This window comes from Hippopotamus amphibius, chromosome 13 (genome assembly GCF_030028045.1).
Source record: "Hippopotamus amphibius kiboko isolate mHipAmp2 chromosome 13, mHipAmp2.hap2, whole genome shotgun sequence".
Taxonomy (NCBI): domain Eukaryota; kingdom Metazoa; phylum Chordata; class Mammalia; order Artiodactyla; family Hippopotamidae; genus Hippopotamus; species Hippopotamus amphibius.
The window spans coordinates 37230074-37253022 of NC_080198.1; the positions used below are offsets into that span (position 1 = coordinate 37230074).

At 57.2% G+C, this 22949-nt stretch overlaps 3 protein-coding genes across 7 annotated transcripts; all 3 read left to right on the forward strand.

Moving 5' to 3' along the window:
• The first annotated feature begins 126 nt into the window (after window positions 1-126).
• Window positions 127-8834, forward strand: RASSF1 (Ras association domain family member 1). 2 transcript variants are annotated; one of them, XM_057706483.1, is made up of 6 exons: window positions 127-403; window positions 2320-2426; window positions 6379-6483; window positions 6682-6979; window positions 7101-7216; window positions 7883-8834. In XM_057706483.1, the coding sequence occupies exons 1-6, from the start codon at window positions 154-156 to the stop codon at window positions 8027-8029; spliced, it is 1023 nt and encodes a 340-aa protein (XP_057562466.1). In that variant the 5' UTR covers window positions 127-153; the 3' UTR covers window positions 8030-8834. The 2 variants fall into 2 exon arrangements, with proteins under 2 accessions (XP_057562466.1, XP_057562467.1); XM_057706484.1 differs by lacking the exons at window positions 127-403; window positions 2320-2426 and adding an exon at window positions 2464-3128.
• An 840-nt stretch (window positions 8835-9674) lies between these two features.
• TUSC2 (tumor suppressor 2, mitochondrial calcium regulator) lies at window positions 9675-12585 on the forward strand. Of its 2 annotated transcripts, none has more exons than XM_057706947.1 (3): window positions 9675-9957; window positions 11046-11196; window positions 11367-12585. In XM_057706947.1, exons 1-3 carry the CDS (start codon window positions 9812-9814, stop codon window positions 11430-11432), a joined length of 363 nt encoding a protein of 120 aa, XP_057562930.1. In that variant the 5' UTR covers window positions 9675-9811; the 3' UTR covers window positions 11433-12585. The 2 variants fall into 2 exon arrangements, with proteins under 2 accessions (XP_057562930.1, XP_057562931.1); XM_057706948.1 differs by having other exon boundaries at window positions 11076-11196.
• Window positions 12586-14708: 2123 nt separating this feature from the next.
• Window positions 14709-19651, forward strand: HYAL2 (hyaluronidase 2). Of its 3 annotated transcripts, XM_057705431.1 has the most exons (5): window positions 14765-14828; window positions 15548-15646; window positions 16944-17923; window positions 18431-18520; window positions 18916-19651. In XM_057705431.1, the coding sequence occupies exons 3-5, from the start codon at window positions 16994-16996 to the stop codon at window positions 19324-19326; spliced, it is 1431 nt and encodes a 476-aa protein (XP_057561414.1). In that variant the 5' UTR covers window positions 14765-14828; window positions 15548-15646; window positions 16944-16993; the 3' UTR covers window positions 19327-19651. The 3 variants fall into 3 exon arrangements, with proteins under 3 accessions (XP_057561413.1, XP_057561414.1, XP_057561412.1); XM_057705430.1 differs by lacking the exon at window positions 15548-15646 and having other exon boundaries at window positions 14709-14828; XM_057705429.1 differs by lacking the exons at window positions 14765-14828; window positions 15548-15646 and adding an exon at window positions 15779-16108.
• The last annotated feature ends 3298 nt before the right edge of the window (window positions 19652-22949 follow it).

Genomic DNA, 22949 nt, shown 5'->3' on the forward strand with positions numbered 1-22949 from the left:
ACGCCCAGGTTTCCATCGCGCCGCTCTCCTCGGCTCTCCCGCAGCTCTGCCTGAATCCCGGGGGCGGCGCCGCATAGGGGCCCGCCCCGCGGCCCCGCCCGCCCCGCGCTTTCTTGCGCCCAGATCCGGCGGGAGTCCCGGCCGGACCGGGCCATGTCCGCTGAGCCTGAGCTCATTGAGCTGCGGGAACTGGCACCCGCGCGGTGCACCGCCCCGGGCCGCACCCGGCTCGAGCGAGCCAACGCGCTGCGCATCGCGCCGGGCACAGTGCGCAACGCCGCAAGGCAGCTGGTCCCGGGCCGCGGCCACCGCTTCCAGCCCGCGGGGCCCGCTACGCACACGTGGTGCGACCTCTGTGGCGACTTCATCTGGGGCGTCGTGCGCAAGGGCCTGCAGTGCGCACGTGAGTAGCGGCCTCGTTCGCTGGCGGGAGTGAAACGGGTGGCCAAGGGGCAGCACCGTCGCTGAGGGCCAAGTTGCGACGGAGGGGTCGGCGGGGACGGTCCTCACGGACCAGGTCCGTTACCTTTGCCGCGTAGCATAAGAGAGTGCAGGCTGATGGTTTATAACCTTGCCTAGTTCCACCTGCATCTGAGGCATAGTTAGGCAGAGGCAAAATTGCCTGTTAATAGCAAGGTGCTGCTTTCAAGTTTAAAGGGTGCCTTCGCCCTTCTTGAGAAAGGCTTTGTGCCTGCCAGTCTCTGAGTTCATATTTCCACACCTGCCCCTTCTTGCCAAAGATTCACTCGCCAAGTCCCCCTGCGGAATTCCTGCGGTGAAGGGAATTTAGCCACCTATGGGAGAAGGCCTGGAAAAAGTTAGAACCTTGGGTGGGCCCCCTGCAAGCAGGAGTTTTGAGTATTTGGCAAATACCTATTGCAGGGTCTGTCAACCAGGTGCTAAAACAGGAAACACAGCCACACACCAGCTGGTGCTTCTGCCCTCCCAGGAATCACAGCAAGCAGAGGTTGCTCTTCCATTGGCTATTCACCAGCTAGAATCACTTGGGATGCTTTTACAGCCCTTCAAACCCCTATGCTTGGACCCTACCACAGACCTGCTGAATCAGTCACTGGGAGTGTACCAGCGATTTTTAAAAACAGATCATTCTAATGTGCAACCTGGGTTGAGAGTCACTGCTCTGGCCCATTTAGGAACTTAGAAAGGTGTCCCAAGCCTGTATGTGCCTGGAGACCCTCTCATCTAGTACAGGAGTTTGTCTTTTATTCAGCTGGGAGGAGCACGGGAGTTGTGACAGAATACAAAGCATGAATAAGGGCTGTGACATAGCAGTGTTCCCAAGGAGAAATAAATTGGCCATGGAAATGAAAAACAGGATAATTTGGGTGTGTGTCAGAGGCAGAAACAAGGGAGGAATCAAGGATGAGTTGGGGTGGTTTGGTTTGGTTTTGCCTCAGCTGGGAGAATAGTGGCGACTTTTGCTGAGCTGAGGAACTCTGGCAAGGACAGGAGTGAGAAAAAGTGAAGAATTAAAAGGGGTAGGAAAGTGAGTTAAATTTTGGCCACATTGGGTTGAAATGTTTATTAGACATCCCAATGAAGATACTGACACATAGGATTTGATCTCAGGGCAGAAGTCAGTGATGGAAGCTTGGATCTGGGGTGAGTTAGTGTACACAGAGAAGGGAAGCTATCAGAACTGAGCCTCGGACACTCCACCATTAGATCCGGAAGTCGAAACAAAACTAAAAGGAGCTGAGCAGGAGCTGCAGGGAGGTGGGAGGAAAACAAGGGTAGTAGGGACTCCTGGGAGCCAAGGGGAGCAAGTATCAGACGATGCTTAAGAGGTGAAGAGGAAGAAGGGACCGCCGGATTCGGCGGTGCGCAGGAGTTTCCTGGAGGGAGGGGCAAGCCTGACCCGAATGGGTAGTGGGTGAAGGCGAGAAACTGAGTGTTTGTAGAGCAGTGTTGGTAACTTTTCAGTGTGAGGGGAGTAGAGACAAATGACAACTAGAGGGGGGCATTGGGTTAAAAGTTTTTGATTTTTTCCCTTCAAGTAAATGGGCGGAGGGAGTGACGCTGATAATAAGGGGGAAGTTCTGCCCTAGGCACTAGAAATCCAACTGTTGAACAGGCCTGGATCCCTAACAGCCTGAGGCCTCCCCGCCAGTTTCCAGACGCCGGGGGACCAACACTGAGATCTGCCTAGCAGTGGGCGGTAACGGGGCCTGAGATAAGGCCGGTCATGCAGAATACGGCGAGCAACGGCCTTTACCCGGGGGCTTCGCTTCTGCCCCCGGGAAGCTTCTCTGAGCTGGTGCTGGGGTTCCTCCGCCTCATGGCCAGGCCTCTCTGCAGATTGCAAGTTCACCTGCCACTACCGTTGCCGCGCGCTCGTCTGCCTAGACTGCTGCGGGCCCCGGGACCTGGGCTGGGAACCGGCGCTGGAGCGGGACACGAATGTGGTGAGCGCGGGACCGGGGAGCTTACGGGCAAGGCAGATTTGCGCAGACAAGCAGGCCACACTGCAGGCGTTCCCTAGGGCCGCCCGGCGCTACGCTACTTTCTGATAGGCAACTTCGCGGCGGCAGAGAATGGCTAATTCTGCGCGCGGGCTCGAAGGGGTGCCGGGAGTGCTGACTCTGCCCTGAGCGCCCGGAGCCACCGAGGCTCCGCGCAAGCGCAACTTCCGCACCTTCCTACAACCGCATCCGGTCTTCCGGCCACGCTGGTGCACATGCGTACACGCTCCTACTAGTTCCCCGTGGGAGGTGGGGCCTGCGAGGCGGAGCTGAGCTGAACTGCGGGAGCGTTGAGATCATTCCTGGAGGCGAGGCGTGTGTGGCCACGCCCTTCGACAGTCCTTCTCCAATGAGACGAGAGCTAGATCCTGGCTGTCTACGTTTCAGTGTTAACGGTCGCGGCGCGGACGCTGGTTCCGGCGCACGCGCACAGGCGCCTGGGGCGGTGGTGGGAGGCTACGGGCGCACGGGAACTGGCAGGCGGGCGCCGCGATGGGCGAGGCGGACGCAGGGACGCCTTCTTTCGAGATGACCTGGAGCAGCACGACAAGCAGTGGCTACTGCAGCCAGGAGGACTCGGACTCAGAGCTCGAGCAATACTTCACGGCTCGTACCTCGCTGGCGCGCAGGCCGCGCCGGGACCAGGTGGGGGTCGGGGGTTGCGGGAGGCTGGCTGGGGGCGGTCGCTGGGACCCCGCTTCTCCCCGGTAAGTTGCCTTGTCGAGTTTGTGGGCAGCCCCGCCCTCCCGTGAACTTGGATTTCGAACCGCACCGGGCCAGCCCTCGTGACCGTGTATTGGGCTATCAGCGCGTCGGTACTGGGTCTCGAGGCCTTGCTGTTTCTGTCACAGACCGGTTGAACCAGGGGAAGCAGCTAAGTGGCTTGGGGTAGACCAGGGACAGGCGTTATCAACCGATTACTAAGGCTGACTGAGCAGTCTAGACTAGCACCTGGATTTCCGCGTGGGGGCGCTCCCACCCCCTCTCTGGGGGACCAGGAGGAAGTGGATGGGGAGGAGTCCTCCCCGGGAATTGAGAAGTGTGTTTAGGAGAGAGGCAAAAGAAGGTGGAGCCAGCTTGGTCCCCATCTCTTGCCGATCCTGGACTGTCACCAGCTGCTGGAATGTGGAAGATTCTGAGCCTCCCTCCCTCTGCAGTGGACCAGGAGTGCTCGCTTGGGCAGCATATATAGTAAAATTAGAGCAGACCTGGGGAAAGGGGCTCTGGGAATGGGTGGAAGTGTAAGCATCCAGGAGCACTTTATCCATAAGAGGTGGGGAAGGCTAGATTGTAAAATGCCCTGAGAGGGGTAAAAAGAGATAGGGGTTAGTAATCCAGGACTATTAAGTTGTGGTGCTGGAGCAGCTGTGTCTCTTGGTGTCTCCCAGATGTCCCCATTATCAGAGACCTCTGTGCCATGAATGTGACTACCAGGCTCAGATAACTGGAGCTTGTACACCTCAGAAGAGCCCTTGACCAGGGCATCAGGAAAGAGAGATGGGGACCATGAAGTGAAGTTCAGTATACCTGGAAGCAATGGGGCAGAATTCCTTACAGGAGCCAAGAAAAGGGAGTTGTGGATAATTCTTTCAGTGCAAATTCTATACCTTGAAAGCTCAGCCCAGAGTTTCAGTGCAAGGTTTGAGTGTGGATCCCTGGGACCGTCCCAGTGTCACTCAGGCCTGAGCCATTTTCCATTGTGGAAAGGTGAGAAAACCACAAGACACTAGCCAATTGAAAAAGAGGCTGGGGAGTCCCAAGTTGTATGTAAAATAAAAGCATCAGTCACTATGGACAGTGGCAGAGTAGAGGGTGGGTGGCTGTAGTGCAGCAGAAGGGAAATTCCATGGTATCCCTCTGGGACAGCTGTTGGAATCCTCCTCCAGCTGTCAGCTTTGCAAAATGGAAAAAGAAACTCTTCCTCCTCTAGTATTCTGGCAGGACAGTGCAGTACCTCCAGTCCAAGTTCCTTGTTTTATGAGTAAAGATACTAAGGGGGTTCACCTGGAGAAGGGAAGGGGATGGAACTGAGGTCACCGTAGCCCAGTTCACGGCTCCTGGATAACCCAGGAAGGGAAGAGGAAGGACTCAGGCTAGAGCTCAGGGCCATCACAAGGAAGGGGAATAAGTTAGTGCCATCCCTTTGATCACCCTGTTCTGTAAGTAGAGTTCTCTTCCTTCTTGCCCTGGCTCTAGAATCTGCTCAGCTTTCCTCCTGCCCCTAGCACCCCTTCCATCCTGACACTCCTCCCCACGGCGGCATTCCTTCCTGTCCCAAGCCCTCTCCTTGGGTCTGAACAAACACATCCACTCTTTATTCCCAGACTCCAGCCCTCATTTTACCTCCCAGATCCCTCATTTTCCAGGATACAGACCATTTGTCCTTGCTGGTCCTACAGGGTTTCCCACTGTCTCCAACAAGGTTTCTGCTAGAGTTGTTGTTGTTGTTGCTTTAATATTTATTTATTTGGTTGAGCTGGGTCTTAGTTGCAGCACACGGGATCTTTTAGTTGCAGCATGAGGGATCTAGTTCCCTGACCAGGGATCGAACCCAGGACCCCCTGCATTGGGAGGATGGAGTCTTAACCACTGGACCACCAGGGAGGTCCCTAGAGTTTTCACTTCTCAATGCTTTTTTTCACCTAGGAGTCTTTTGGAAACTTGGGGAAGCAAATAGGCTTCAGTTCCCACCCCTCCTCCAGCCTCAGTCCTCAGTGCCATGTACTTGCTGACCACTGAACAACAGCAGGTTCTAGGTGAAGAGCCTACTGCTAAAAGGCTGTGGACTCTACCCTACCCTACCCCCTCATCTGTCCTTCGTACTATCCCCATGAGATGGTTTAAGCTTAGGGGGCTCCAAGGCAGTAGTCAGGGAGAAGCCTCGCTGTCCTAGGCTCAGAGCTGAGCACAAGGTTAAGGTTATTCTGCAGGAGACATTCTGATGGGAACTCCCCTGGGACAAGGCATTGGTCACTGATGATCTCAGCTGTGTCTGTGACACTCTCATTCCTACTAGGGCCTATCTGACGTTAACAGGAAGTAAGGCTGATGCAATGGGACCAAGGGAGTTTGGCAGAAGCCCTGGCCCATGCTCCACCCTTCCGACAAGAATCCAGTCCCTGAAGGAACAGGGTGGAGCTAAAATCTTTGGGCTAAATCTCTAGACAGCAGGGAGGAGAGGTACATAAGCCTCCCTGTTTGGCACCTGTGGGGCAAGCTCTACCAGAAGGTTGCCCATGCCCACCTCTGGCAGATTGGAGCCTGGCCTGAAGCTGCCTTTTGTGCAGCTTGGGTCAAGATCAAATGGCATGTCATAGTGGTTTCCCCACTATGTCTTAAACATGCAGGGCTGGCCCAAATCCCTCACCAAGGAGTGTTAAGGTTGCCCTTCCCATCCTGCGCACTGGTGGCTGGGCTCCTGGTGTGCACCTTTCCCCACACCTCACACCCTGCAGTGGGTCATGGCCAGGGCAGAGTGGCAAAGTGGACTGCCTTCTCCAGGATACACCTTGACCCCATCCAGCTAGAGTGCTGGGATCAAGCTGTTCATTCTCAAAGTCTATGATCTTTTCCTGGCTTCTGGCCTCTTACCTTCAGTTGCCTTGGTTTTAAGGTATCCTTAGGGCCTTACCCAGTGCTGAGGAGGCTCCAGGCAGGCAGCAGAGAGAAGCAAATGATTCTGCCCTGGCTGTCTCCATCCATTGCATGCAGAACCAGGAGCAGTGATGGGTTCTTCTTTTCAGGCCTCGGACTTTGTTGTCAGTTTCCAAAGGCTGCCCACAGGCCATTTTTCAGAGTGGTCCACCCAGGGCTTACTTACCTCCTTGCCTGTGGCATGCATTGCAAAGGAATGGGTTCCATAAGGGCCCTATGTCCATGCCTGCCCATCTTTCAGGACGAGCCAGTGGAGTGGGAGACACCTGACCTTTCTCAGGCTGAGGTTGAGCAGAAGATCAAGGAGTACAATGGCCAGATCAACAGCAACTTGTTCATGAGCCTGGTGAGTTGACAGCCTGTTTTGGATAAAGACAAGAGCCCAACTATGTGCCTGATACCCAAAGGGTCACAGCTGAGGTATTCTTGGGTAGGCCCAAGCAGTGATTTATTCGCACCCAACCTAGCCCCAAGTGGACTGGTATTGCCCAAATCTGTTCCATTTCACCTGGCATCTAGTCATGGTTTGGTTTCTCCTCTTTAGAACAAGGATGGTTCCTACACAGGCTTCATCAAGGTTCAACTGAAGCTGGTGCGCCCTGTCTCGGTTCCTGCCAGCAAGAAGCCACCCTCCTTGCAGGATGCCCGGCGAGGCCCAGGGCGTGGCACAGCTGTGAAACGCCGCACCTCCTTCTACTTGCCCAAGGATGCTGTCAAGCACTTGCATGTGTTGTCACGCACACGGGCACGTGAGGTCATCGAGGCCCTGCTGCGCAAGTTCTTGGTGGTGGATGACCCCCGCAAGTTTGCGCTCTTTGAGCGGGCTGAGCGCCATGGCCAAGGTGGGCTTCCCATCCCACCCCACCACGTGTGAGGGTATATATGCACGCGCCTGTGCACACAGGAGCTGAGGGGGCTGGGCCTGACTAATCGAACACTCCCTTCCCCCTTCCTGGCCCTCAGTGTACCTCCGGAAGCTGTCAGATGATGAGCAGCCCCTACGGCTCCGGCTCCTCGCAGGGCCCAGTGAGAAGGCCCTAAGCTTTGTCCTGAAGGAGAATGACTCTGGGGAGGTGAACGTGAGTAACAGCCCTCCTTAGTTTCTTGGTTGTGACTGGGCAGGACTGGTGGGTTGCAGCTACAGTAAGGCTTGAAGGAGGAATAGGGCTGTGGACAAGCCCTGCAAAGCCTCTCCAGGAATATGTGAGCCTTGTAGCTAAAGTGAAGGCTCCTAGGAAACTCATGCCAAGGGCTTGTCCCAAGAAGCAGGAAGAATTGTCTTGGTGCACTGCTTTTTCCTATTGTGGAAAGTCCTCAGGAGATGCAGGAGTCCATGTGATGGCATTCTGATCTCAGGCCAGGGCAAAGCCACACCGATGGGCACAGGACAACATGGAGGCACCCCTTTCGGGCATTAGAACTTTTTACCTGGAAGCTTTCCAGCCCCAAGGTAGTACATCTGCAGAGTGAGATTAAACTCTGAGAGAGTGGGCATGACCTGCCCGCAGGTAACTAGGGAAACTTTGGTTGGGTTGCCTGTTCGCGAGGTGCCTGCGCTACTTTGTGGGGCCCATCTTCTCTATGGCTTGTTGTTGGGAACGTAACACAGACCATTCAGTCAAGAACCTGACATTAGAAAGCCCCATCCCAGCTGTGTGATCGTGATGCACTGGTCTTCTTTGGGGAGAGCCTGCTGGTTTAACAGTGGCCTGCTATACCCTGTGTCTCCCTTCTCCCCCCTACAGTGGGATGCTTTCAGCATGCCTGAGCTACACAACTTCCTGCGCATCCTGCAGCGGGAGGAAGAGGAACACCTCCGCCAGATCCTGCAGAAGTACTCCTATTGCCGCCAGAAGATCCAGGAAGCCCTGCATGCCTGCCCCCTGGGGTGACCTCTTGTACCCCTGGGTGGAAGGAGGAGAGTAGGCAGCGCCAAGGGCGTGCCGTGTGAGTGTGCAAAGGCCCTTGGGGCCCGAGGAATGAGTGTGCATGGAGGCCCTCTCTTGCTGGGGGAATAAGCCCAGAGAACAGCGAAGGAGCTGGCCCCCTGTGTCCACCAGTGGGTGTAGCAGAGCATGGCTCTGCATCCTTCTGCCCTTCGTGTACTGGGTCATGGTGGGCCAGGGTTGCCCTGGGAAGTTGCTCCAGCCTTGCAGCAGGGGTAGAGGAGACAGAAGTCTCCTTAATGTGTGTCTCAGATATGAGAATCTTGGAGACCCTACAGACAAAATAGGGTCATGTTTGCAGGGATGAGGGCCTTCACCTATGGTGAAAGGTTGTGTGTTTTGGGTCTTGGATGGGGTCTCAGGATAGCCCTATCAGAACCAAGGGTGGGTGTTCAAGATAAGACAGGCATCAAAGAAGAGTCTAGGGTTCCCTCTACAGCACCCTCTGACTCACACACCCTGGGGTCAGGGAGTGCTGGCTCATGGTGCATCAGCAGTGCCTCTGCCTCCTCCAAGGAGGATGTCCCTGGGCCAGGGTCTGTGTGAGTGTGGGCACTGGCCCAGGTCTGTGCCTTGTTTGCCAGTCAAAGCCACGGTCTTTCCCTTGGGTATTTTTGATGATGTGTGCGAATGTGTGTAATATTTTGTGGCCTCAGCTGAATGCCTCCTGTGGGGAAAAGGGTGGGGGTGACGTCATCAGGGCCTGGGGTCTGAGAGAATTGGCTAAATAAATATTTGAGAATTCTCCTGCTTTTGGATTCTTTTTTATGGGCCCCCATCTGCAGTTGTCCCTCATGCCAGTGGCTGCCAAGGTCGATGGACAGGCTCAAAGACCACCTTTTCAAGTGGGACCATGACACAAATTTGTAAAGGATGCTGTGTATGGATACGTACTCAGTCATCACTCAAACCCCGGGGGCTCAGGTCGTGGTGGGGGCAAGAACATCAGCTGCACCCTGAGCTTAGGGAAACCACACAGTCCAAACTGTGGAAGGTTCTTCACCAAAGATTGAGATAACTACTGTGGACCAGACACTGCTCGTGGCACCGAAGGTACAGATGTTAACTCTTGCCTTCATGAAGCGTGGCTTCTGGTGGATTTGGTGAATTTGACCTTCTTCGGCCTGTATGTAGATATACAACTACAGGCCAATTCCTTAATTTTCTTTAGGTTCGGTTCCTTTGCCACGTGCCACAGAGGGGAATCGCAAAAACGGTGTGGGGATAGAATGAGGCCAGACGGGTACTGCCCAAACTGGCCTAGGGTCACGCCCTAAAGTGCTGCTTTTGTGGGGACCTAGCGGTTGGGCAGACCCTCTGAGCCTGACCTCTGGAGGTCGGGGACGTCGGAGCCGCCATACAAGCTAGAGCGACCAGGTGTAGGACACAGCCACTACTTTCCTGGGTGGGAGCTGCCCCAGCCGGGGAGAGCGCGGCCCGCTAGGACCTGACGTCTCGCAGTGTATGCTGGGATACCTAGCATCTGAGGGTAGCTACTGGTCCCGCCCCGAGGAACGACGAGAGAAGCAGCCAATCAGAGGGGTCAGCATGCGCAGCGCTCGGAAGCGGAAGTGAGGTTTCCGTGGAGACAGCGGAGCCTGCGGAAGGCGGCGGCAGCGGCGGCGGCGGCACCACCTGCGAGCGGAGGCCCAGGCCGGGCATGGCGGCGCCGAGGGCCCTGTAAGAGCGAACTTGTCGCGGGGCCCGCCATGCGCCGGCGGCCCTGACATGGGCGCCAGCGGCTCCAAAGCTCGGGGCCTGTGGCCCTTCGCCTCGGCGGCGGGGGGCGGCGGCCCGGAGGCGGCGGTCGCTGAGCAAGCGTTGGTGCGACCGCGAGGCCGAGTCGTGCCCCCCTTCGTATTCACGCGCCGCGGGTAAGGGTGCGGGGTCCCGCCCTCGGGAGGACAGACGAGCGGCTGGGCGCCCCGCGTCATGGGGCCCTCCCGCCGCTGTGCCCCCTACACCCGAGTCAGGACGACTCCCATATTTCAGGCTCCCATAGGAACAAGGGGTGGGGAAAGCCGAGCAGTCGGTTCCTGGTGGCCTGGCTGCTCTGAAGGTCTCCCGAGGAGAAGAGTGGGCCTGAGGCTCGTCCCTGGGCAGGCCCTCTGCACGGTGAAGCTAAGATAGGGCCTCCCTGAGACTTCAGAACCTCTTTTTATCCCTTCCATCCCAGCCTGCAAACTGAAGGCTCCTATCCTCCCTCACTCCCAGTTTTTCCTCGAGGAAAATGACCCTCTGTTTTGTTTGTTTACGTTCCCCACAGTGGTGGGATTGGACCTCTCTGGGTAGTGGCTGGGGAAGCAGGGGGAAAGCAGGACCGGGCCCTAGCATTGGGGATGGGGCCTGGGGGAAAAGACCCTCATCCAGGTATGTTTCCCAGATCTGGAGCACTGACCTCTCCCCTCCCCCAAGGGTCCCAGATAGGAGCAGGAGATTGGTCTAGCTCTGATGGGCCCTGGGGACTGGCACCCAGGTGATGCTGGAGATTTGGCTGTAAATACTAGGGGGACCCCAACAGTGGCAATTTGGCTGCATCAGCCATCTGGATGGGGGAGGATGCAGCCTTTTTCCCTTTGGGCTCCCTCCTAGCTCAGGCATCTGCTATCTCAGGCTTTGGCCCTGGGCCAGCATTGTCTTCTGGAGTGAGACCAACATGCCCAGGCCACCATCCTGCCCACTCTAGAAGTCCTGGGTGAAGGCAAGGGCCTGATGGAACGGCTACTCTTGCTGAACAAACCAGTAATGTTTTGGTATGGCCTCTCTTCTTAGGGTCTGACAGAGTAGCACTGGCCACCTCCCCACTTCCCACTTCCTTCTAATAGATCCCAGATCCTAAGCAAGGGATTCTCCAGGCATATTAACCTCCCTTCCTCCCACCAAGGTTGTTCCTTCCCATTTGGGGGAGGGCATACTTCCCTGTGGTCTGTGACATTTGCTGTGACTAGGTGTGGGGCTCCAGCCCAGCCCGTTCCCCTCTCCCTCGGCACAGCTCCATGTTCTATGACGAAGATGGGGATCTGGCTCACGAGTTCTATGAGGAGACAATCGTCACCAAGAACGGGCAGAAGCGGGCCAAGCTGAGGCGAGTGCATAAGAACCTGATTCCTCAGGTGAGGGGCTGGGCAGTGGTCATAGAGCCTATGTTGAGTGTGTGGATGTAGACCCAGATGTGGTCTGCTTTCCAGGTGGGGGCTCTTGTGGGAGGAGCTGGGAGGAACAGGAAGGCTTCTTGGAGTAGGGGCCATGAGCTGGCCCTCACTAGCCTCTGTTTCCATGGCAGGGCATCGTGAAACTGGATCCCCCCCGCATCCACGTGGATTTCCCTGTGATCCTCTATGAGGTGTGAGCCTGGGAGGTGGCAGGCATAAACACCCCCTGCCCCAGCAAGAAACCCCCAGGCTCAAGGTGTGGCTTCCATTGAGGAACCTATGCTGGGGCCACAACCGTGAATAAACTCCATGGCCCGGAACCTTCAGCTGTGAGCAGGGCAGTCCTACAATGCTGGTTGGGTGTTGGTTTGTTTGTGGACAAGAAGTGGCTGGTGGCTGGCAAGGGCTGATGGCGGAGTTACCAGTCCACCTTTCCCAGCAATCCCTACGAGGAGCATGGCAGGGCATATGCGGGTCAGGAATGCCTGGTTCCTGTGCCCTTGCCTGGCCTGCATTCTTCCAGGCTTGCCTAGGGCCCAGCCCTGCTAGAAGCTACAGCACTTTACAAGCAAGGTCTGCCTTTTCCAGCCCCCGGGCCATGGGAGCTGTACACAAGTTGGAACTTCCTTTCCCTCACTTCCTTTACCCTCTCGTTGGAGTATTTCAGCCGTTTGCTACCTCGATTCCTCCTGTGTTGGACAGAGGCTGGGGGCAGAACAAGCCTGATTCTTCCTGCCTACCTGCCCATCTGTTCCCACCCCCAGATGGATGGACAGTTTGCTGGCTGTTAATAGGTGTGGGAAGCTTCTCCCTCTACCCAGGGCTGGGCAGATCCCTCCCCACTGCAACTAGTTGTTTCCTCCCACCCCAAGTTGAGAGGGCATAGGATGGGGATCAGGAAGGGCTCTGGATGCCTGTGCCTATGGGGTGTTGCCCCATCCCACCTACTGTGTCTAATCCCCTTTGCCTTTACACATCCACCACCTTGTGGTACGGGACAGCACCCTAGGACTGGTGCCAGTAGCTCTGAGGAGCCCACCACCCCTTCCCCTACAGTATATCCATCTCTTCAGGATCAGTAAGAGAAAAGTACTGGAGCCCCTGGGTAGGGACAGAAGGGAGAGAACAACCATAAAGGAATACTTCAAATGTGAAAGCTTGTAAATAGTCTAGTCTGTGATTTTGTTGGGGCAGAATCTGATTTCTACATAGAAATGACTTTTTTTTTTTAATTCCTTACTGTGCAAACTCTGTGCTTTAAGAGTGTGGGAAATGGTTTGGGGAGGGTAGCCCTCAATCTAGAAAGGCTGATGTGTTATTTGTTCAATAAAATTATTTGTAGACCCTGCATACAAGAGTGACATCCTCTGAGGCTGTGACACCCAGTGTCTAGACCACCACCTGGGCATAGTGGGTGGGCCTGGGCCCAGGACTCTGGTTGCCCACATCTCCAGCAAGGCCCAGAGTGAGTCTGAGGCCAGGTTGAAGCCATCCCAGCCACAACCAGCAGGTGGCAGTGTATTCACACAGGCTTCACTGCAGGCCCCCTCAGGATGGAGAGTCATTCACTTGTGTATTGTGTTCAGTAAGTGGGGACCCCTGGAATTGGAAGGCCCTGGGATACTTCACTAGGGACTGGCCCCACCTGCCTGACCTGAGGTGAGAGTGTGACTTCAGATAGGTCTGGAACAGTTGTCCTGCTCCCAGCTGTGCCAGCTGACCCTATATGAGGTCACAGCCTGAACCGCATGGACCTCCATGGCCCAGCCTTAGGTGGACAGCAGACGGGTGCTACTGCCCTTGACCGAGGCTCTGCAGCCCAAACCCACTTGCACTACCAGGAGAGTAGGCTTGGGGCTTCTGTTCCAGCAGGTAAAGCTCAGCTACCCAATACTTCCTCTGGTCCTTCTGCCCTGTCTTCTCACCTGCTGCCTGCTGCCATGGACATCTGGCCTACACTTCTCAGGTCATGCTGTGAGGCTGGTTCTCTGCTAGGCCTAGCCCTTGGCCATCAGCCCAACTTCCAGTAAGGGAGGAGGGAGTTCAGGGACACAGGCTGCTGGGTCTGGGAAGCTGGCCTACCTGTCTTTCGGAGGTTTAAAGTGGCCAGGTGTGGAGCAGGATCACCCTCTGCAGCCTGGACTTGCAGTTCTTCTTTGGGCACCTTCCCATTTTCCCAATAAGATGGCAGCTTTAAGGCCCTATCATCTTCCATTGTCCCTCCTACTGACTGCCGCAGGGCCAGGGTTCTGCCATGCCGGGTGGCATCCCGTCACCACTGTCCCAGTGTGGGGAAACTCCCTGTGCTGGGCCTGCCCTAGCTGACCCCAAAGCTGGAAACAATGGGGGTCATGGCTGTGCTTCCCCACTCCCTCCCACTGGGCTGTGCTCACTTCCTTCCTGCTGGCTGTCTGAGGAAGTGTTCCTGCCCTGGGACAGCCTGGTCTGGCCTTTGTTTCCCCAGGGGCCCCCACCCTTGGAACTTCCGAGGCCTGTGTCCCTTGTGGAGCCAGCACGGTGGTCCAAGGACACCACCTTCCCATGCCATGTCCTGGATTCCTTGGTCATCAGGGTAGACCCTAGGATGTGTGCCCATCTCCCCCAGTCCCCCAGTCTTACAGAGCCTTATGTTAGGAGAGGGCCCTGGGCCTCAAGGAGGTGGGCCAGTAGGGTCTGGGGGAGTACAGTGATTTGAGGGTGTGCAGATTTGTCTGTACCTCTGGAGGGGTCTGCTGGGACCCTGCTGCAGCCCTCCCTGGAGCCAGCCACATTATGGGCACCCCCTTCCCACAGCAATATACCCCGTTCCTCACCAGTGTTGTAAGGAGCCCCCTACTCTGCAGCATCTTAGTGAAATCCACCTGGGAATGTCCTCTGGCAGGAGAGCACCCTGCAGAACCCTCCCAGGCCTTGCCCCTCCCTCCCCCACCCCCCAGTCACCCACATCATCACATTGTCCACTCTGTCACTTGGGATGCTTCCGCTCTCAGTGGAAAAAAATTGACTCAGCTCCTGTAAGTTCCCCCAACAACCCCCACCCCAGGGCTGGTTCTCTTCTTCACCACCTGCTTTGGGGGATCATCTGCCAAACATCCCCCAAGTAGTTTGACTCCCCAAAGCACCACCACCAAGGCCCCTCCACTCACAAGCTGCTGGATTTGGGGATGGGCGTCAGCCTTAAGGGCAGGTTTGGCAGAGTTGCTTTCTGTGTTAAGGAAGCTGTCAGCATGGAGGAGGCTGGCACCTAAGCTGGGTCCCCCAGCCTTGCTGTCACCTGGTGCAGTTTGCTGGGCCAGGGCCTACTTAGGGAAAGGGTAGGTCGGGCAGCCAGCCAGCAGGGCATGCTGGAGGGAAACAGGGTCAAGGCGGTCCCCTCCCCCGCGCATGTTCCTGGCCCTTTCCTCTCGGAGGGGCAGCAGGAAGTAAGGAGAAAGGGCTGGGGCGGGAGGCGGGAGAGGGTGGGACGGATGGGGTTTATCAAGTCGCCGGCGGGCTGCCCAGAGGGCAGCAGCTGGCGCGAATAGCTTGGCTGGAGACTTACGCCGGGAAGGCGGGAGGCCGCCGACCCACTGGGCCGACGGACTCCCACACAGGTGAGCCCTGGGCAGACGACTGGTCTGCACCCCCTGCCCCGCCCCGGTGCACGCGCTCACAGCAGCGCTCCTTCCCTCTCTTCCCAGGCGTGCGGGCGGGGAATGGGTTGGTCATGCAGACCCGGGCCCTTTAGGGAGCTAAGGATCCCGTGGGAGCGGATCTTGGAAGAGGCAAGGAATCCTCCCCCCATTCCAGCTCCAAGCCTGCTTCCCCAGAGGGAGGGGCTTGCAGGGCAAAAGAACTTAGGATAGTGGGCGGAGGCCCAGGGGAACCCCTCTGGCCGGGCCGGCTTTCTCTGCTGTCCGGCCAGGAACTTCTGCAAGGATGGCAGCCTTATCAAAGTTGAAAGGAAGCCTTGGGGGCTCCCACAGGCCTCTCAGAGACTGGACAGGAGGCGATGGGAGTCCAGGGACGGGCCTGTCCCTGATGCAGGTCGAGGGCAGGGGGACGTCACCCCTAGGGCCCGCTGGGCTTACTGGCCCCCAGCAGGGCGGCCTAGCTGCGACCCACAGCCCGTGTTGCCAGGACAACCACTCTCTCCACCCAGCTCTAGAAGAGCTAAAACATCGGTGCTCGCCCCCTCCCCCAGTCTGGCAGGGGGCGGGGATTCCCTTCTGACCAGTGTCGGGGGAAGGGAGCCCTGATCCGTAGGGGGCGGGGCATTTGTCCGGGGAGACCGGAGACCGGCTCTAGTCATCGTCCCCCTTTCCATACAAAGGGGCCCCAGGACTGGAGACTACGCTCAGGGATGCAGAGCCAGATTCACTACTGCCCCCAGTCAAGGCGTCGGGGTCCCACATCACCTGCTTATGGACGGGTGAGGGAACACCACCTCCTTTATTCCCTCCCTGACCCCCGTCCTTTATGCTGTCCCTTTAAGCGGCTGGCCGCGTCGCAGAGCAGGGAGGACTGTACCACTGGCCGCAGGCTGCGGGGGGGAGAATTTTGGGCTGACTGGCTCTCACGGCTGAGACTCCAGAAGAAAGCCCCATTTGGAGGGGTCTCACGGTCCCAGATTGGCGGCCACATTCCTCGACAGAGGATCTGGGGACCTTGGACCCCAAAACGCAGCACCGGCGACGCGAAAGTTAGGCACACCTTCCCGCCCCGGCCGCAGATCCTGCTCAGGGCCCGCCTCCGCGCTGAATTCTTAAAGAGCCCGCGGGCTGGGGGCGGAGCCAGTAGATGCGCCGAGCCGGGGCAGTGCCTGGTGGAGCGGCCGGGCTGGGGCGGCGATGGCGGTAGCCATGGCGCAGGTCCCGGCGGCGTCCTGCGCGAGGTGAGGGAGCGCAGTGCAAGCCTGGTGGCTCTCTCCGCGGGCTCTGTTCTGAACCCCCAGGGAGGCGGCCCAGGCCCCCCGCCCCCCTGGGGCTGGGTTCAGCCCCCACGTGCGGGGCGGGGGCGGGGTCCCGGACAAAGGCCAGGTGGAGTGGGCTTTACCCCCGACCTACTGGCTCGCGAGCGCGCGCATTCCTGGTAACAGTATAGGGAAAGGCCTGTCTGCCGGCGCCACCGTGGGAGATCCACCATCCCTTTGTCCCCGCGGGGCCTCCACCAGGCTTGGGAGAGTGTCTGCGCTGAGACAAAGTCTGTTAGACTAACGCTTATGTTGGGAGGGTGCTAAAAAAGATACCAGCGCCGGGCCTGTGTTACAGCTTCCTAGCTGCTGCATGAGCTGTGCCTTGCCTTACCCAAATGCTGTGGTTTCTCAGGACCAAGAGTTCTTCAGTGGGTAGAGCGGACCTCTGTTTGGGGCTCTCAGAAACCTTGTTCTGGGTGGTATTCAGTCTTGTGTGAGTCTCTGGGCAGTGAGTCCTAGCTCAATTCGTCCAGTTCTCAGAGGAGTCACAGACCTAACAAGTTCCTGCCCGGCCATAGGCTACCTGCTCCAGGAAGGAGCCCTATGCTCCCAGCAGTGAGTTCCCAGAGTGTCTTGCCTGCCTCTCAGTGGCCTGTGGTCTCTCAGACCTGTTATAGCCAGTAACAGGGTATGAGCAGCCGTGGGCATGGTGCCCTACACAGCATGGGCTTTGGGAGTATGGATGGGTTTGGGGTGGGCATCTCCAGGATTCTCTAGACTGACTTGCTGTCTCCCACTTTTCCACCTTTCCCAGTTCCTGAGCTAGTGCCAGGCAGGTGACACTGTCTTCCTGCAGCCCCCAGCATGTGGGCAGGCCTGGGCCCTGCCGTCACACTGGCCCTGGTGTTGGCAGTGGTATGGGCCACAGAGCTGAAGCCCACAGCACCACCCATCTTCACAGGCCGGCCCTTTGTGGTAGCATGGGATGTGCCCACACAAGACTGTGGCCCACGCCACAAGGTGCCACTGGACCCAAAGGACATGAAGGCCTTTGATGTGCAGGCCTCACCTAATGAGGGTTTCGTGAACCAGAACATCACCATCTTCTACCGTGACCGGCTGGGCCTGTATCCACGTTTTGATTCTGTGGGGAGGTCTGTGCATGGTGGTGTGCCACAGAATGGCAGCCTCTGGGTACACCTGGAGATGCTAAAGGGACACGTGGAACACTACATTCGTACACAGGAGCCTGCAGGGCTGGCAGTCATTGACTGGGAGGACTGGCGGCCAGTGTGGGTGCGCAACTGGCAGGACAAGGACGTGTACCGCCGATTATCACGCCAGTTGGTGGCTAGTCGCCACCCCGACTGGCCACCAGACCGCATAGTCAAGGAGGCGCAGTATGAGTTTGAGTTCGCTGCACGGCAGTTCATGCTGGAGACACTGCGATTTGTCAAGGCATTTCGGCCTCGGCATCTATGGGGCTTCTACCTCTTCCCCGACTGTTACAACCATGATTACGTGCAGAACTGGGAGACTTATACAGGCCGCTGCCCTGATGTTGAGGTCTCCCGAAATGACCAGCTGGCCTGGCTGTGGGCTGAGAGCACGGCCCTCTTCCCTTCTGTCTACCTGGAAGAGACGCTCGCTTCCTCCACTCATGGCCGCAACTTTGTCAGCTTCCGTGTTCAGGAGGCCCTTCGTGTGGCTCACACCCACCATGCCAACCATGCACTCCCAGTCTACGTCTTCACGAGGCCCACCTATAGCCGTGGACTCACAGGGCTTAGCGAGGTATGTGTCTCCGTGGGCCCTGCCTTCTTCCTTGGGAAAGCACTGTAGGTTTGGGTTACCAGGGGGCCTCCTGCCCCCAAGTTTCCTGGCTACTCAACATCCCCTCCTCTCATTCTCTCTGTAACCCTGTGAAAGGGTGGCATTGTTATCTCCGTTTTGTGGATAAGAAGGTTGAGGCCCAGAGATGCTGAGAGATTTGCCCAGAACTTCCCAGCAGACCCAGGCAGAGCAGGGACTTGGGCCTAGCATTCTGACTTTGTAGTCCATCCTGATAGATACATATTAGGCTCAAGTGGGCCCTTGGCTTCTGAATCAGAGGCCCAAAGTGGGGGCGGAAATAGCGTAAACATTTAAGGAGAACGTGAAACAGCCACTGCCTAGGGGTGTGAAGGGGAGGACTGGGCTGGGGGGGTTAGCAAGTCAGAACAGGCTAGGGCCTGCCCACCCTGTCTGTCCTTCTCACCTGTGGTCTCAGTCTTCCCCGGTGACCATGGCCTTCCCACACAGATGGATCTCATCTCCACCATCGGTGAGAGTGCAGCCCTGGGTGCCGCTGGCGTCATCCTCTGGGGTGATGCAGGGTACACTACCAGCATGGTAAGTAAGACCCACCCAGCCTCATGGAGCTGAGTCCGCAGGGACAGGCAGAGCCTTTGTGCTTTTGGCGGCAAACCTCACAGTGGTCCCCTCATCTGTCTCCCACCCAAGGCAGCCCCTGTCCCCACCAAGAAGACAGGGTCCCTCCCCTTCTGCCAGGAAAGGGGATTTGCTGTCTCTACCAGCTGTTGAGTTCCACCCTGCCCTACCTGCCCGGCTGGGTTCTAGTCCCTGCCCCCACCCTGTTCTTAGAAGGAACAGAAACAGTGAGGGCTCAGGCATGTGTGTGTGTGTGCACTGTTAAAAGAAGGGACAGTCACCAAAGTGTGGACAGAGTTTCCATCTGGGCCTGTGGGCTGAGACAGCTGACCCTGATCCCTGACCTCTGCCCCCAGGAGACCTGCCAGTACCTCAAGGATTACCTGACTCGGTTGCTGGTACCCTACGTCGTCAATGTGTCCTGGGCTGCCCAGTATTGCAGCTGGGCCCAGTGCCATGGCCACGGGCGCTGTGTGCGCCGCGACCCCAGCGCTAATACCTTCCTGCACCTCAGTGCCAGCAGCTTCCGCCTGGTGTCTAGTCACGTACCTGGTGAGCCGCAGCTGCGACCAGAGGGGGAGCTCAGTTGGGCCGACCGCAACCACCTGCAGACGCACTTTCGCTGCCAGTGCTACTTAGGCTGGGGCGGCGAGCAATGCCAGTGGGACCGCAGGCGGGCTGCTGGGGGTGCCGGTGGGGCCTGGGCTGGGTCCCACCTCACCGGCCTGCTGGCTGTGGCAGCCCTGGCTCTCACCTGGACATTGTAAGGGTCTCTCAACCAGCTGCCAGGCAAGCTGGCCTCTGCCGCAAGGGCTCTGCCAGGCATGTAGGAGCCCTCAAGGGGTGGACAAACCGGAGTCTGGAGGGGCAGAGCCCCCTGGGATGCCCAGTAGGGTGTCTGTACCAGCTCCCACCCCCTGTTCTAAGGGGGAGGGGCAGTCCCCTGGGAGGCCCCTTCTCTCCCTGCCAGAGAGGAAGAGGGGCACAGCTGGGCTGGGGAGGACCTGACCCTACTCCCCTGCCGCTGAATAGCTTATTATTATTATTTTGGGGTCTCTTTTGTAAATTAAATATAAAACAACTGCTTCTTTGCTTGGATTGTCTGTGCTTGGGCCAGGGCATGTGAGAGAGATTTCAGGGTCTTCCATATAAGGTTTGAGCTCAGCTCTGTCTCTGTGAGACTGTTTGGGACTTCTCATCTGTAAAATGCGTTCACTGGAATCTGCAGGCCAGAGCTTCCCACTCTAGCTCTCCTGCTAGGGCAGGGGCCACTGGGAGTGGAGGGACTCACATTCCACCCCACCACCAAGGACCTTGCTTTATCCATATGGATTGGAAAGCAGTTGGGTCCAGCCTTCTGTGAGCGCCGGGGCTCACTGTGCTTTTCCTACTTGGTACTGTATCCCCAGCTGGGCTGGTGCCAGTTGCCTCGCCTTGCCCACCCAAGGAGAAGGGGGAAAGCGGATGTTTGATCTTCCCTGGCTGGGCAGGTAGCCAGATCACTCCTCCCTGCTGTTCTCACAGGCAAGGGCGTCTCCTCCACTCCCCAGTCCCAAGGGCGGGGCGTTTCAGCCACACGCACCTCTCCCATCTGGTGGAGAGCCCTCCACTGGGTATGGTCAGGGGGAGGCAAGCAGGGCATTGGGATCTGAAGCATGAGGTCCCGTCCCTGTCCCACTACAGAGATGCATGATGGGGTGAGGGGAGGCATCCTTAACAGTCAGCCCTGTCCTGGTCATGAGAGAGCATAGCCTGTCCCCAGCTGTGCCAGGGGAGAGATGAAGCAGTCGGAGCAAGCAGACCAGCTCTGACCTGCTTCACTTCCTCTACTTCTGAAGTGACTTACCCTGAGTGAGGCCCTGCCCCTCCCCTCAGCCACTGAACCCACACCTGGATCCCTCCTGTCCATCTCAGTGATGACTGAACGCCTGCCCTCAGATAATACTGGCTCTGAGGAGATAGGCTCAAGAAACTGCCAAGCAGTGAGGAGGGCACCCCAGCCACAAGGACTCGGGAAGTAGCCTCAAGGAAGTGCTTTCTACATTGAGGTTTTTGGGGTTTGGTTTTGTTGTTGTTGTTATGTGTTCTTTTTTTTGTTTGTTTTTGTTTTCTGCACCGCGCAGCTTGCGGGATCTTAATTTAATTCCCTGACCAGGGATCAAACCGTTGCCCCCTGCAGTGGAAGCGTGATTTCCTAACCACCGGACCACCAGGGAAGTCCCTACATTAAGTTTTGAAAGGTGAGGGTGAAACTTGATGCTGGAAACAAAGTATGGGCAAAGGCTGGAGAAAGATGACACAAATGGGGACACAGTTTGAGGCTGGGGTGTGACTGAGGGTCTGCTGCAGGCAGCTCTAGAGTGGCACCAGGCCTGATTTTGTCTGATGGTGGTGATGCTCTCTCCTGTTCAGTGAACACACTGAGCACTCACATGTGCTGGGGCTGGGCTGCGTGCTGGTGATGCACCCATGAACCGCACCAACAAAGACTACCATCCTCGGGGGTATGATGGTGTAAAGGGAGATGCACGTTGGATGCCAAGACCAAGTCAGATGTTGGAAGTGGAGAGTGCTCCCCAGAGAAGCATGCAGGCAAGGGGATGGTGCGGTTAGAGCCTAGAGAAGCAGTCCTCACCAAATCGATATCAGTTCAGGTTGTAAAGTGATCCTTTGTCCCTCCGGCTGCTGATGGCAGAGAATGGAGAGGAGGAAGGGTGGTAGCACTGGGAGGGAGATGTCAAATCACCTGATAGAGGAGGAAGCCCCGGAGGTGGAGTTGGGGGGAGGGTTCCTGGCTGCTCGTGACCAAGGTGGGGAGAGGCCTGCTGGAGAGAAGATTCAGGTGTTGGTCAATGAGATGATGGAGCCTGAAGAGGGAGGGCAAGGAAGGAGGAGCTGTGATCTATCTCCCCCACACCTGTGACTTCCCCTACCCAACTGTGACCCCCACACACAGTTGTGACCTCCCCTACACAGATGTGACCCATGCATACCTGTGAGCTACCCCACCCCCATCGATAACCTGCCAACACACAGATTATCCAGACATACCTGTGACCTCACCACGCAGCTGTGACCTTGCCCACCTAGCTATAACCCTTGTAACCCCCTATGTGCAAAGCTGTGATCCCCCACATGTGTGACCCTACATGGCTGTTACCTTTCCCAAACATCTGTGACCTCTTCTACATAGCTGTGACCTGTACCTACCCAGCTGTGACCCCTCCATACAAACCTGTGACCACATCACATCACTTAGTCCCCAGGAGGACCTGGAAGATAGCCTTGGGAAAAGTGCAACCTGGGGACAGCCTGAGCGGTCCTGTGGGTGGGAGTGATGGAGGGTTAGGTGACCCAGGGACCTGAGGTAGCACAACCAGAGAACACAGGCAGGGCTGCACCATGAAGCTAGAGTAACCCCAGGCACACACACCACTTGGACCAATCCAACCAGCCCAGCCCGGCAGGAACAGGCCTGTGGGCAGGTACCTGGGGCAGAGGAGGGCTTCAGGCCCTTGAGCTTCTTCCTGCTATTCCACCATTAGAGCTTCTCCCTGGGACTGAGACCAGCCAGAGAATGCTGGCCTACTGGCTGGCTGGATTGTGCCAATTGCAGCTGTAGGTTTCTGGGGGTAACATAGGAGTTACCCCAGTTTCAGGAGGTAGGGGCCTCGAGGAGAAGGGGGGCAGGGGCTACCTTGATGTTCTCCTGTCCCCTCATGCCTTGGGAGTTGTGCCAAGCTCTGTATCTGGCACTCTGCATTCTGAACAGGGCTCACAGCTGCCACCTCTGTGGCTAGATCCCATGCTTGGGTCTGGCTGATGTGCCTGCTGCCCCCAACACCCTGGGCCCTCCTCCCCTTCAGCCCTGTCAGCTTCATCCTAGCCAGATGGTAGCCAACTCTGTCACTGCTCCAGTAACCACTGTGCCAGGGGGCCATGAGCTCAGGTTCAGACTGGGCTGAAGACCCAGACAGTGCTTTCACCCCGGCTGGGGACATGCTGTTCCCTTCACCCAACTCTGGCAGGCAAGCCTGGGCCTGAGCACCTAGCAGGTCTCAATTACTAGTGTCTGAATCAGCAAAGAAGGAAAATAACAAAGGAATGAACAAGCGTGTCATCACGGATGCACTTGTGCTCATACCCGTGGTCACACAAACATTGCTTCTCATGGTCATAAGACAATGGGGTCTCACACACACCAAGTCCCAGGCTACACTTGCACATAGGCACTCTGCTGGTTTGTGGAGAGGCCCAGATGTCCACTCACTGGAGCTTCACAAAGACAAAATCACTGACCCAGCACATATACAAAGGGTGACAATGCAGTCCTGACTTCAGAAACACAGTGCCTTTGAGGCACAGGTCCCTAAAGCAGGGATGACTTACC

Excerpts from the sequence above, each read along its gene's own strand:
- RASSF1 (XM_057706483.1), top strand. The coding sequence starts at position 154 with ATGTCCGCTGAGCCTGAGCTCATTGAGCTGCGGGAACTGGCACCCGCG. Across the intron at positions 6,980-7,100 it reads GGCTGAGCGCCATGGCCAAG|TGTACCTCCGGAAGCTGTCA; the intron begins GTGGGCTTCCCA and ends CCTGGCCCTCAG. Across the intron at positions 7,217-7,882 it reads ATGACTCTGGGGAGGTGAAC|TGGGATGCTTTCAGCATGCC; the intron begins GTGAGTAACAGC and ends TCCCCCCTACAG.
- TUSC2 (XM_057706947.1), top strand. The coding sequence starts at position 9,812 with ATGGGCGCCAGCGGCTCCAAAGCTCGGGGCCTGTGGCCCTTCGCCTCG. Across the intron at positions 9,958-11,045 it reads TTCGTATTCACGCGCCGCGG|CCCAGCCCGTTCCCCTCTCC; the intron begins GTAAGGGTGCGG and ends GTGGGGCTCCAG. Across the intron at positions 11,197-11,366 it reads ATAAGAACCTGATTCCTCAG|GGCATCGTGAAACTGGATCC; the intron begins GTGAGGGGCTGG and ends TTTCCATGGCAG.
- HYAL2 (XM_057705430.1), top strand. The coding sequence starts at position 16,994 with ATGTGGGCAGGCCTGGGCCCTGCCGTCACACTGGCCCTGGTGTTGGCA. Across the intron at positions 17,924-18,430 it reads GACTCACAGGGCTTAGCGAG|ATGGATCTCATCTCCACCAT; the intron begins GTATGTGTCTCC and ends CTTCCCACACAG. Across the intron at positions 18,521-18,915 it reads CAGGGTACACTACCAGCATG|GAGACCTGCCAGTACCTCAA; the intron begins GTAAGTAAGACC and ends CTCTGCCCCCAG.